General features: G+C 46.8%; 1 protein-coding gene across 1 annotated transcript in view; it reads right to left on the bottom strand.

Annotated features, from left to right (window-relative positions):
- Window positions 1-2,034: 2,034 nt before the first annotated feature.
- nup43 (nucleoporin 43) overlaps window positions 2,035-14,472 on the bottom strand; it is a 29,083-nt gene continuing 16,645 nt past the window's right edge. The window contains exons 5-8 of the mRNA XM_070884811.1: window positions 8,496-8,631; window positions 5,657-5,808; window positions 4,175-4,297; window positions 2,035-2,416 (exon numbers count right to left, since the gene is read on the bottom strand). Of these exons, the coding sequence (XP_070740912.1) occupies window positions 2,193-2,416; window positions 4,175-4,297; window positions 5,657-5,808; window positions 8,496-8,631 (635 nt within the window). The 3' untranslated portion in view covers window positions 2,035-2,192. The remainder of the gene's footprint in view (window positions 2,417-4,174; window positions 4,298-5,656; window positions 5,809-8,495; window positions 8,632-14,472) is intronic.

Here is a 14,472-nt window from a genome sequence, read left to right as displayed (position 1 = left end):
GTGGGGTACCGCAAGGTTCTGTGCTGGGGCCCCAGCTGTTTACATTGTACATTAATGATTTAGACGAGGGGATTAAATGTAGTATCTCCAAATTTGACGATGACACTAAGTTTGGTGGCAGTGTGAGCTGCGAGGAGGATGCTATGAGGCTGCAGAGTGACTTGGATAGGTTAGGTGAGTGGGCAAATGCATGGCAGATGAAGTATAATGTGGATAAATGTGAGGTTATCCACTTTGGTGGTAAAAACAGAGACAGACTATTATCTGAATGGTGACAGATTAGGAAAAGGGAAGGTGCAACGAGACCTGGGTGTCATGGTACATCAGTCATTGAAGGTTGGCATGCAGGTACAGCAGGCGGTTAAGAAAGCAAATGGCATGTTGGCCTTCATAGCGAGGGGATTTGAGTACAGGGGCAGGGAGGTGTTACTACAGTTGTACAGGGCCTTGGTGAGGCCACACCTGGAGTATTGTGTACAGTTTTGGTCTCCTAACTTGAGGAAGGACATTCTTGCTATTGAGGGAGTGCAGCGAAGGTTCACCAGACTGATTCCCGGGATGGCGGGACTGACATATCAAGAAAGACTGGATCAACTGGGCTTGTATTCACTGGAGTTCAGAAGAATGAGAGGGGATCTCATAGAAACATTTAAAATTCTGATGGGTTTTGACAGGTTAGATGGAGGAAGAATGTTCCCAATGTTGGGGAAGTCCAGAACCAGGGGTCACAGTCTAAAGATAAGGGGTAAGCCATTTAGGACCGAGATGAGGAGAAACTTCTTCACCCAGAGTGGTGAACCTGTGGAATTCTCTACCACAGAAAGATGTTGAGGCCAATTCATTAAATATATTCAAAAAGGAGTTAGATGAAGTCCTTACTACTAGGGGGATCAAGGGGTATGGCGAGAAAGCAGGAATGGGGTACTGAAGTTGCGTGTTCAGCCATGAACTCATTGAATGGTGGTGCAGGCTCGAAGGGCCGAATGGCCTGCTCCTGCATCTATTTTCTATGTTTCTAACCTCCTCCAGCCCTACACCCCTCCCTATCCCTGTAACATCCTCCAGCCCCACAACCCTCCCTAACTCTGTAACCTCCTCCTTCCCTACACCCCTCCCTATCTCTGTAACCTCCTCCAGCCCCACAACCCTCCCTATCTCTGTAACCTCCTCCAGCCCCACAACCCTCCCTATCTCTAACCTCCTCCCACCCTACAACTCTCACAACTCTGTATACCTCCAACCCGGGCCTCTTGCGCATCCCCCACTCCCTTCACTTCACCATTGGCAGCTGTATCTTCAGCCACCTTGGCCCCAAAGCTCTAGAACTTCCTGCCTAAAACTCAGCCTCTCTTTCTCACTCACTCATTTTAATTTGCTCCTTAAAACTTACCTCTTTAATTAAGCTTTTGTTCACCTGTCCTAATGTCTCCTCCTTTGCTTTGTGCCAGTTTTTTGTCTGATACCGCTCCTGTGAAGTACCTTGGGACATTTCCCTCCTTTAAAGGCCTGAAATAAATGCAACGTGTGTTGTAGATTATGTGCTCAAATCCTAGAATTAGGTTTGAACCCATGACCTTGATTAAAAGGCAAGCGTGCGATCACCTCAGCCTAAAGCCCAACATGGGTGATTTTCTAACCAGTTGAATGAATGGTCAAAAATTCCCAGCAGGTCTAAATTTCTAACATTCGCCTCATCAGATGAGGCTCCCCACCAGTAACAACGTTAGAAACCTACCTCTATAAATTCTAGCTGGACACTGACAATGTGGAACTACTGGATGCTCAGTGTGAGGGATGGTTGTGAAAAACACGACCCAAATCAAGGGATGTTTCCAGTTCTGAAAGGACTTTGTCCCTCCAGTTTAGTGTGTCACAATTTGTGGGTCAGAGGCTCAGAAAACTGAACGCTTTTCATCAAGTTTAATCGGAGAATACTATCAGGGGTTGAGAAGAGTTTGCTCCTGAAGGATGCTGTCTTGAGGCCAACTCGAGCTTGGTCTTTTGCACAATGTTCTAAATCAGACATAACTAAGGTAGCTTTGATGGTGGTACTTTATTTGAAAAAAAAGGTTATAAGTGTGTGCGCCATTGTGCTGCACTCTGAATCTGGCTAGTTTTTGGTTTTAAGAACAACGGTACATATACAGGAATTTACAGGTTTATCAAACGCTGCTGTGCGGTTTGCTACATTTTCAGAGCTGCAGATTTCTGGTAATGTAGATGGCTTCTGCATCCGTCCCACACACTAAATACTCTCCCACAACATCCAAACTATTCACCGACAGGGAGTAATGCGACAGCAGGTTATTGATATCCACTCTTCCCTTTGCAGCATCAATGGCGAGCCATGCACTGCTCACTGACTGGTTAATGTCGGCGAGGGGAACGCCACTGTTCAACGAAAAGTTCCTCCGACCTAAGAAAACATAAGGAAAAGGGAAGTGATGAGGAGAACGTTGGCCACTTAAATAAAAGCTTAGCCTTCGGTGCCTTTGGTTTGTAGCTCAATTAATAACATCGTATTTTCAGAACCACACATCTGGCACTGCAGTCCACCGACCCAGTGTCCTATAGTTCAGCCCACTACAGTCCCAGGGGCCGAAATTCCCTCACTCCTTAAGGTCCATTGGGGCGGCAAGGCCTTTCCGACCGGGTCAGGCGGATGGTCCGACCATCAGAAATTGTCCCCGGGTTGGGGGTGGCAAAAACGGGTTTCCGCCCCGCCTGGCATGCCCGCCCCATTGGGCAAGTGCCGACGACCCCTTTCCGACCCACAAAGGATATTTTCCCGCGGGAGCGGAGTCACGGCGGCTCGGTGCCCCCGACAGCTTTTCCCAGCGGGAAGCTGTCAGTGGCTGGGCGGTGTGTGTCTGCCCTTAAAAGGGGAGGGCTCTCCGCCACAGCCACCATTTTATTTTAATTGTCGGGCCGACTTCAAATGGCGGCCACGGGTTTGGACCGCTGGTCCTCCCTGGTGGGGAGGGACATGGCTGCGTGCCAGAGCCACGCGGCATGTCCACGTCACACCCGCCTTCTGCCCCGCTCCTGACCCAGTTCCGCCCCGCAGCCCCCCTTTTGGGGCGGAAAGCAATTTCGCGCCCCCCCCCCCCCCCCGTGTCCTATAGTTCAGCCGACTACAGTTCAAGAGTTGGCTCTGCTGTAAACTCAACACATTTTGTATGTTGTCTCAATGGTAAAAAAAAACTCATATCGAGTGGCAGCCTGTAATTCAGAAAATGATTGAGACCTCAGGTTTATATTCAGATAAAAGCGAGTGAGTTGGGGGAAGGAGAGAGAGAGTCAGGGAGAGCAGGGGCTGGAGGGAGAGAGTGCCTCACTCGCGCGTACGAACGAGAGAGAAAGCGCGCGAGCGAGTGCGAGAACGCGCGCGTTGGGGAGTGGCGTGCCGGAGAGAGGTGGGGGAGTGAAGAAAGAGAGTGTGAGGGGGGGGGGGAGTGAAGAAAGAGAGTGTGAGGGAGGGAGAGAGGCATGGATGTGTGTGTGTTTGCGTGTGCCAGAGAGAGAGAGTTGCCAGAGAGAAGGGGGATGGGGAAAGAGGGCCAGAGAGAGCGAGAAGTAGAGAGCGTTATAGAGAGAGGGGGTGGGGTCTTGCCAGAAAGGGGCGGGGGAGGGGTGGTGGATGATAGAATGCCATAGAGAGGGAGGTTAGGGGAAGTGAGAGTCGAAGTGGGGGGGGGGGGGGGGTAAGAAGAGAGAGAGTAAGGAGGGGGTTGGGGACAGACAGAGCCAGAGTGAGACAGCAGTAAACCGGCTGTGGTATCTTTGTGTTAAATAGGAAGTTCGCTCCTGCAGAGACGGGAACATTTCCAGCGAGGCAGGGGTTTGAGGCGAGGTGCCCAAACACGTAGTTGTGGCAGCTCCCACTCTACCTGTGCTGAGCTGGGAGGCTGAGGTGCACGAGGCATCAGGAAGGAAGGTTTCCATGCACAAGGCCCCCAGAGAATGACCTCAACCTGATCAGGTGTTGTCCGATCGATATATTTCCACCATTTCTTGTTTTTCCTCCCCCCACAACCATACTGCCCCGTTTTCTTTTAAAAATAAATCTCCGCTGCGTAGCACCTGCTGACCTTGGGAGAAGTAATTGTTTTAGTATTGTACTCAATGCCACAAAGCAACAGCCGCAAGTTTGAGTCAGTGACTCGGTTCCTACCTTGTTGAAGAAAGGAAGGCGGTTCAGGATTTATTATGGAAGCATTCCAATGCCACAGTGACCCATCCTCGGAACAGGTAAAGACGTGGTCGGGGTTCGAAGGGTGAAAATGAACTTCCCACACTGTTAACGAAGTACAGCACACAGTGAGAACCTGGCACTCTGCCATTTAACCGGATACACTTACACTGAATGAGGCACAGCAGTGACACAGTACCCAATTCATCACACAAGCGCACATCATAGGCAATCCCTCGAACGAGGATGACTTGCTTCCATAAGAGTTCACAGATGTTTCAATGAAGGACCTGATATTCCAGTCCTGAACTCCAATCGAAGGGTGCAAGATGCCTGTGCGTGGATTGTTTTAACGTGTGGTGACCGTTAGCACACCAGCCACCACAAGGCTCGATAGAGCTAGGCCTTTATCCAGTGGCAAGGGTTAACCTTTTATGTTCACCTGGGACAGCAGGCGGGGCCTCGGTTTAAAGTCTCATCCGAAAGACAACACCTCCGACAGTGCAGCGCTCCCTCAGCACTGCACTGGAGTGTCGGCCTGCATTTTGTGCTCAAGTCTCTCGAATGGGACTTGAACCCACGACCTCTGACTCAGAGCGAGAGAGTGCTACCGCTGATACTTTAAACTGGTCACATTGCAACTGCCCTGCAGTCAGTAGGGGGGGTGGGGGGAGGAAAGAGAGGACCCAAGTACACTGTGGGTTTATATAAGAACGTAAGAAATAGGAACAGGAGTAGGCCATTTGGCCCCTCGAGCCTGCTCCGCCATTCAATACGATCATGGCTGATCTGATCATGGACTCGGCTCCACTTCCCTGCCCGCTCCCCATAACCCCTTATTGTTTAAGAAACTGTCAATTTCTGTCTTAAATTTATTCAATGTCCCAGCTTCCACAGCTCTCTGAGGTAGCGAATTCCACAGATTTACAACCCTCAGAAGAAATTTCTCCTCATCTCTGTTTTAAATGGGCGGCCCCTTATTCTAAGATCATGCCCTCTAGTTCTAGTCTCCCCCATCAGTGGAAACATCCTCTCTGCATCCACCTTGTCAAGCCCCCTCATAATCTTATACGTTTCGATAAGATCATCTCTCATTCTTCTGAATTCCAATGAGTAGAGGCCCAACCTACTCAACCTTTCCTCATAAGTCAACCCCCTCATCCCCGGAATCAACCGAGTGAACCTTCTCTGAACTGCCTCCAAAGCAAGTATTTCCACACACCCACCACTCTCTGGGTGATGACGTTGCTCCTGAAAATAATTCAATGAAATATAAACGCATTGGACTTTACTTTGTGTGTCAATTCTGGATTATACCCTCCCCCACACCCCACCCAAAGAGTCTGAAAAATAGGACTGAAGGAAGTGACCTTTAATCCCACAGGCTCAAGAGGTAACACAAGAATTAGCCCTGGAAATTCTCAGCAGTCAGAGGGAGGGAAAGGTGACAAGAGACAAACTTACTTTCTGCGGAATGAGCTTCCAGCAAAGAGATGGGCATGCTTCCTTGCCGGACATCCCAGATACACAACGTTCCATCCTGGCCACCTGTCCCCACTATGTGCTGTTGGTTTGGATGTCTATCTACACAGTGCAGCGGCACTCGTTCACCTGTCCTGGAAACCAGCAGAGGTGTTTTTAAAAAAAAAAGCAACATCATACAGATAAGCAAGTGCATACTTCAAATAATATTAGTGCTATGGCAGCCAATGTTGCAGACCTGTAAGCTGCGCAGTCTCCTGTGCGGCCTGCCTCCCTCAATGCATGGCCCATTCATATTTTTGGCCCTCCGCGCGGTATCTACAATGCAAAAGCCGGTGAGTGGCCTGAGCGGGACCTTGTAAATGACTGCGCGGCTGTGCAGCTTAGCGGAAATGTTGCCCGTTAGAGGTCTTTTAAGATAATGAAAGGGTAGGCGTGGAGAAAATGTTTCCATTTGCGGGGGAGGCTAGAACTATATACGATATATGGCACCGAAATAGGCCAAGCGGCGTTTATGTTCCGCTCGAGCCACCTCCCGTCTTTCCTCATCTAACCCTATCAGCATAACCCTCTGTTCCCTTCTCCCTAATATGCTTGTCTAGCCTCCCCTCAAATGCATCGATACTATTCGCTTCAACCACTCCCTGTGGTAGCGAGTCCCACATTCTCACCACTCTGAGTAAAGAAGTTTCTTCTGAATTCCCTATTGGATTTCTTGGTGACTATCTTATATTGATGGCCTCTCGTTATGCTCTTCCCCACAAGTGGAAACACTCTCTCTGTATCCACTATCAAAACCGTTCATCATTTTAAAGGCCTCTATTGGGTCACTCCTCAGCCTTTTCTTTTCAAGGGGAACTAGCCCCAGCCTGTTCATCCTTTCCCAATATGTATACCCTCGCATTTCTGGTGTCATTGTTGTAAATCTTCTCTGCACTCTCTTCAGTGCCTATATATCCTTTTTATAATATGGTGACCAGAACTGCACACAGTACTCTAAGTGTGGTCTAACCAAGGTTGGTTACAGGTTTAGCATAAATTTCACTACTTTTCAACTCCCCTTCCCTCTAGAAATAAACCCGAGTGCTTGGTTTGCTTTTTTACAGCCTTGCTAACCTGTGTCGCTACTTCTAGTGATTTGTGTATTTGTACTCCGAGATCCCTTTGCTCCCCTACCCACCCAGACTCACACCCTCCAAGTAATAAGTGACCTCCCTATTCTTCCTACCAAAATGTAATACCTCACATTTATCTGCTTTGAAATTCATTTGCAAATTATATTCCCATTCTGAAAGATTATTAATGCCTTCCTGTAATTTGTTGCAGTCCTCCTCAGTATTGACTAACCCTCAATTTGGTGTCACCTGCAAATTTAGAAATTGTGTTTTTGATTCCAAAGTCTAAATTAATGTAAATTGTGAACAGCAGTGGTCCCGGCACTGATCACTGTTCCCACCTTCTGCCACTGTAAAGCGCCAAGGGACGTCCGGAGGTTGTGAAAGGCGCTGAATAAATGCAATTGTTTGTTTTGTTCTTTCTTTCCAGGGCGAGTCAGTAAATAGAGGGCATAAAATTAACATAAGCAAAACAATGAAGGGAGAGGTCTGGACAATTACTTACTTTCCAAAACTTTTTAGAGAGGCTAATTAGGGCATGAAATGCTCCATGAGAAAGGATGGCAGAAACTGAATCCTTAAGAACTTTCAAAAGGGAAGTTGATAAATATGTGATTTTTAAAAAAAAAGTACATGGGAAAAGGGGGAGTGGAATTGAGCCAAGCAGATGCATGATGGGTAAACAGCCTCCTTCTGTGCTGTAAAATGTTATCAGTGCAGCTGTCTACTGCTCAGTGACGCACCCGTGGAAGATTCAGATGTGTACAGGTGGAAAATGGCAGCATTTGGAGAACTGTTTCAAAAAACACGTTCTCCCTTTGCATAATATTGTGACACCTCCTGCACCACCTGAATCCCCACTGATCTGCCCAGCACTGACAGCAGAGGCTGGGAGGCAGTGGATTTAAGGGCCTGTGTTTTCACTCCTTTCACAGTGAAGGGCGGAGCTCCAATCTCTAAAGTCTAATTATGGTGATGGATGTTTGAAGAGGGGCCTGGCCTTTGATTTGAATCGTTTCCCTTTTTGGGGGGGACGGACAGCAATGAGGTGCGGCAATGATGAACATAAAGACCCCATCCAGCCTCTCCCACTCAACTGCGACACCTTGCGTATTACAACATATACACTCCACCCCACCCGAAACCATATGATCTCCTAGGAGAGGCAAAACGAACATAAAAAAGCCCAGGCCAATTTGGGGGGAAAAAAAATCTGGGAAAATTCCTCTCCGCCCCATCTAGGCGATGGAAACTCGTGCAGGAGATCACTCTGGCCATGAATTCCCTGAAGTACCTACCTTCTGTAAGAGGCGATCTCTGCCCCAGCCAGAAAAAAGGTCCAGCTCTCATCAGAAGTAAGGATTTCTTCTCAATGTTGATCTTCGAACGATTTGAAGAGAAACAATCATAGGAGGATAATTGCTCCCCCTACTAGTGTTCTAACAATGTCTGATGAGTTCCACCCAAATGTTTAAACTATATTTTTGTATAACGAACAACCTGCTGTGCATTTTTCCCACTTTTTATTTTATGAATGCTTCAGATATTCAGGGTGCTGAAATGTTTCTACAATTGCAGTTATGAATTCTTACGTACATGATTGTAATTAGCTGCAACCTCCTATTCTGTTGCACTGGTTTGGTTTTGTACATATATTCCTGACATTTGGTACAAGCTCAAAAGAAAACAGCGATCGCTGAACTTACAAGGAATATATTTGAGAAGGTTTATTTCCTGGCTGTCTGAAGTCCCAGATTTTCAACTGTCCAATAGAATTGACTGTCAAAATCTCTGTAGTTCGCAGGAAAGTGACTGCATTGAGCGAACTGCTGTCAGCGTTGTCTGGAAAGAGAAGGGGGTAATAAGCCTAGGTGTCGAGGCCCACTTTCAAAGAAACAATCTTATACTAAACAGAAGACGAGCTTGTTAAAGTCAAAGTCACTATTGTTCACCAGTGCTGGCTTGGAGACACAGCTATCTGTTGTTGGAAGCCTGTTTTCACTTTGCAAGATGAATTCATTAAGCAGATGCCAGCTGTGGCTCAGTGGGTCGCAGGGTAGGACCTGGGAGGAGCCGGGACCGGATGAGGCTGACCATAAATACAGCGGGAGCGGAGGCAGCGCAGACCTGGACGAGTCGGAACCTGAGGAGGCCGACCATAAATACAGCGGGAGCTGAGGGAATGCGGACCTGGGAGGAGTCGGGACCCGAGCAGGCCGTGTATCTCCGGCGAATTCTAAAACAACAAAAAAAATAACCAAGGAGTGACGTCACAGGACATCAAGTAGGTCATTGGTTGGTGAGTATTAACAATTTTTCTCTAAGCTAGGACAGTGGTTTAAACGAAGAGTGGGAAACTATAACGTAATTTATTAAATTAAACACTTAACGAGATAAACTAATTAATATAACTATATATAATCATTGAATAAAGATTTTAACTAATTAAATAAATAAAAAGTTGTATAAGGTATGGTGGTGTGCCTGGACTGCAGTATGTGGGAGTTTGTGGACAGCGAGACTGTACCAAGCCAACACGTCTGCAGATGTCGTCTCCGGCTCAGAGCCACTGAGCTGGAATGCGAGTTGGAGACATTCCGACACATAAGGAAGGGGGGGAAAGAGTATCTGAACTGTTTGCTCCAGACCTCGGTCACACCTCGTAGAGAGGTGCAGGTTCAGAACAGGGTTGGTGTGAACGATAGTGTGCAGAGTAAGGGGGACACAGGTAAGAAAGGGAATGAGGATCCAGAGAAACTGATGTACTTGCTACCTGTGAGGATAAGGATGAAGACTGTTGGAGGGGCAGCCAGAATGCGGACGATGGCACTTTGGAGCAGGAGGCTGTCCTGGGGGGGCGGGAGGAGAAGAGGAAGTGTAATGTAGTAGTTGTAGGGGATTCTATAATTAGGGGGTCAGATTGCATCCTTTGTGAGCAGAATTGAGAGTCCCACATGTTATGTTGTCTACCTAGTGCCAGGGTGAGGTACATCGTGAACCGGCTTGAAAGGATATTGGAGAGGAAAGGTGGGAGCAGTGGGGAGAGGATCCAGTCATTGTGGTCCACGTTTGGACCAACAACATAGGGAAGAGTAGGCAAGAGATCCTGTTTGGGGAGTACGAGGAGCTAGGAGCTAAAATGAAGAACAGGATCTCAAGATTTATAACCTCTGATTACCTGAGCCACGTGCAAATTGGCATAGGGATAAGCTGATTAGGGAAGTGACTAAGTGGCTAAAGGAGTGTTGTGGGAAAGAGGGGCTCCATTTCATGAGACATGGGCACCAGTACTGGGACAGGAAGGAACTGTATCGTTGGGACAGGCTCCACACAGGATCCCAGCAGAAAGGATAAATAGGGTGGTCACAAGGACTTTACAGTAGTAAATGGGGGAGGGGCAAGGCCAAAGTGGGAATTGCAGTAAAAATAATAGTTCAAAAACAAATGCAAGGGAAGAGAGTAGAATAACAGTTAGAAATTGTGCTTTAGGCAGTACATGTAAAGGGAAAACTAAAAGATGTAAAGTGATTAAACCAGGTGAGAGAAATAAGGAACAAGTGAGAAAAACATTCGAGCTGAAGGACAGGTGTGTGGCCCAATTAAGCATTCTTTAAACAAACGCATGGCGTATAAGGAATAAATTGAATGAACTGAAGGCGCAAATTCAAATTGGAGGGTATGACATTGGAGCCATTACTGAGACATGGCTGCAAGATGGTCAGGACTGGAAACTAAATTCCAGGTTTCAATCCGCGCCTGCCACAGTACTGAAACGGCTCTCATCAAAGTCACAAATGACATAATTTGTGACTGTGACAAAGATAAACTATCCCCCCTCGTCCATCTTGACCTATCGGCAGGCTTTGACACGGTTGACCACTCCATCCTTCTCCAACGTCTCTCCACCATCGTCCAGCTGGGTGGGACTGCACTCACCTGGTTCCATGCTTAGCTATCTAATCGTAGCCAGAGAATCACCCGCGATGGCTTCTCTTCCCGCTCCCGCATCGTTACCTCTGGTGTACCCCAAGGATCTATCCTTGGCCACCTCCTATTTCTCATCTACAAGCTGCCCCTTGGCGATATCATCCAAAAACACAGCGTCAGTTACCACATGTACGCTGATGACACCCAGCTCTACCTCACCACCACTTCTCTCGACCCCTCCAGGGTCTCTAAATTGTCAGACTGTTTGTCCGACATCCAGTACTGGATGAGCAGACATTTTCTCCAATTGAATATTGGGAAGACCGAAGCCATTGTTTTCGGTCCCCGCCACAAACTCCGTTCCCTAGCCACTGACTCCATTCCTCTCCCCAACTTTTGTCTGAGGCTAAACCAGACTGTGCACAACCTTAGAACACAAGAAATAGGAGCAGGAGTAGGCCGTTTGGCCCCTCGAGCCTGCTCCGCCATTTACTAGGATCATGGCTGATCTGATCTTGGCCTCAACTCCACTTCCCTGCCCGCTCCCCATGACCCTTTATTCCCTTATCGTTCAAAAATCTGTCTATCTCCACCTTAAATATATTCAATGACCCAGCCTCCACAGTTCTTGGGGATAGAGAATTCCAAAGATTCACGACCCTCAGAGAAGAAATTCCTCATTTGTTATTCTGAAACTGTGCCCCCTAGTTCTAGATTCCTCCATGAGGGGAAACATCCTCCCTGCATCTATCCTGTCAAGCCTCCTCAGAATCTTATACATTTCAATAAGATCACCCCTCATTCTTCTAAACTCCAATGAGTATAGGCCCAACCTTTCTTCATAAGACAACCCCTTCATCTCAGGAATCAACCTCGTGAAACTTCTCTGAACTGCCTCCAATGCAAGTATATCCCTCCTTAAATAAGGAGAGCAAAACTGCATGCAGTACTCCAGGTGTGGTCTCACCAATACCCTGTACATTTGTAGAACTTCTTTGCTTTTATACTTCAGCCCCCTTGCGATAAAGGCCAACATTCCATTTGCCTTCCAGATCACTTGCTGTACCTGCATACTAACTTTGTGTTTCATTTACAAGGACTCCCAGGTCCCGCTGTACTGCAGCATTTTACAATCTCTCCCCATTTAAATAATAATTGTTTTTTAATTTTTCTACCAAAGTGGATAACCTCACATTTTCCCATATTATACTCCATCTGCCAATTTTTTTGCCCACTCACTTAGCCTGTCTATATCCCCATGCAGATTATTTGCGTCCTCCACACAACTTGCTTTCCCACCTATCTGTATATCAGCAGCAAATTTGGCTACATTACACTCAGTCCCTTCATCCAAGTCATTAATATAGATTGTAAATAGTTCAGGTCCCAGCACTGATCCCTGTGGCACCACAATAGTTACTGTTTGCCAACCTAAAAATTACCCATTTCTCCCGACTCTCTCTGTTTTCTGTTAGTTAGCCAATCCATGCCAATATATTTCCACCAACCCCGTGAGCTCTTATCTTGCGCAGTAACCTTTTATGTGGCACTTTATCGAATGCCTTCTGGAAATCCAAATACACGGCATCTACTGGTTCCCCTTTATCCACGCTGCTCATTACATCCTCAAAGAACTCCCAGCAAATGTGTCAAACACTATTTCCATTTCATAAAGCCATGCTGACTCTGCTTGACTGTATTGTGATTTTCTAAATGTCCTGCTACTACAGGTGCAGGGTCGAGAATCCGGATCTTCAGGACCGAGGCCGTTCCAGATTGCGAGCTTTTCCGGATTTCCAATCGTCTTTCTGACGTCACTAATCCGGAAACACCCGAGGCCCAGGTTCAGATATTTCCAGATTTCGGAATGTCGGGGGGGGGGGGGGGAGGTGCTGCCGAGGCGAGGGCCCCACCGAGGACATGTTCGGGCAGGCCAGGGACCCGCCGAGGAGAAGTTCAGGCAGGCGGGTCCCCGCTGAGGTGGTATTTGGGCGGGCCAGCCGGCGAGGTGTTTCAGCGGGGCCCAGCCGAGGAGGTTCAGGCGGGCCGGACCCGAAGTAAGGGCAGCGGCAGCGAACGAGCTGAGGTCCGAGGTCGGCAGGTCCAGATTCCGGAACATTTTACGGATTCCAGACGACCCTGCCACCAATTGTCAACGTTCCAGATTTTCGACGCTGTACCTGTACTGCCTTAATAACGGACTCCACCATTTTCCCAATGACAGATGCTAGACTAATTGGTCTATAGTTTCCTGCTTTCTGTCTCCCTCCTTTTTTTTTTTAAATAGGAGCGTTACATTTGCGGTTTCCAATTCGCTGGGACCTCCCCAGAATCCAGGAAATTTTACTAGATTACAACCAATGCATCCACTATCTCTGCAGCCACTTCTTTTAAGACCCTAGGATGCAGGCCATCAGGTCCAGGGGACTTATCCACCTTTAGTCCCATTAGTTTGCCTAGTACTTTTTCTCTAGTGATAGCGATTGTTTTAAGCTCCCCCCTCCCTCCCAATAGCCCCTTGATTATCCACTATTGGGATGTTTTTAGTGTCTTCTACAGTGAAGACCGATACAAAATATTTGTTCAAAGTCTCTGCCATTTCCCTGTTTCCCATTATTAATTCCCCAGTCTCATCCTCTAAGTTTACTTTAACTACTCTCTTCCTTTTTATATATCTGTAGAAGCTCTTACTGTCTTTGTTTTTATATTCCTTGCTAGTTTACACTCAAACTATCTTCTCTATTATTTTTTTAGTCGCCCTTTGCTGGTTTTTCCAAAAGTTCCCAATCCTCTGGCCTTCCATTATTCATTGCAACATTGTATGCCTTGGTTTTCAATTTGATACCATCCTTAACTTCCTTAGTTAGCTACGGATGGTTCATCCTTCCCTATAGTCTTTCTTACTCACTGGAATATATCTTTACTGAGTTATGAAATATCTCCTTAAATGTTTGCCATGGCTTATCTACCGTCTTACCCTTTAATCTATTTCCCCAGTCCACTTTAGCCAACTCTGCCTTCATATCTTTGTATTGCCTTTATTTAAGTTCAGGACACTGGTTTGAGACCTAACTTTCTCACCCTCGAACTGAATTTGAAATTCTAACATGCTATGAACACTCTTCCCAAGAGGATCCTTTACTATGAGATCATTAATTAATCCTGTCTCATTACACATTACCAGATTTAAAATAGTCCGCTCGCTGGTTGATTCCACAACGTATTGTTCTTAAAAAAACCCATCCTGAATACACTATGAACTCATCCTAAAGGCTACCGTTGTCAATTTTATTTGCCCAATCAATATGAAGATTAAAATCGCCCATGATTATTGCCGTACCTTTCTTACAAACCTCCATTATTTCTTGATTTATACTCTGTGCTACAGTGTAGCTACTGTTAGGGGCCTATAGACTACTCCCACCAGCGACTTCTTTCCCTTATTATTTCTTATCTCCACCCACACTGATTCTACATCTTGATCTTCTGAGCCAATATCATTTCTCACTACTGCACTGATCTCAGAGCTACCCCACCTCCTTTGCCTTTCTGCCTATCCTTCTAAAATGGCAAATACCCCTGAATATTCAGTTCCCAGCCTTGGTCACCTTGCAACCACGTCTCTGCAATGGCTATCAGATCATACCCATTTATTTCTATTCGTGCCGTGAACTTAACTATCTTGTTACGAATGCTGCGTGCATTCAGATAAAGAGCTTTTCATTTTGTCTTTTTTACCATTTTCCCTATTTGGAC

Source organism: Pristiophorus japonicus, chromosome 7 (genome assembly GCF_044704955.1).
Source record: "Pristiophorus japonicus isolate sPriJap1 chromosome 7, sPriJap1.hap1, whole genome shotgun sequence".
Taxonomy (NCBI): Eukaryota; Metazoa; Chordata; class Chondrichthyes; family Pristiophoridae; genus Pristiophorus; species Pristiophorus japonicus.
The sequence above is the reverse complement of the archived record's forward strand: the minus strand, read 5'-3'. Positions and strand labels throughout refer to the sequence as shown.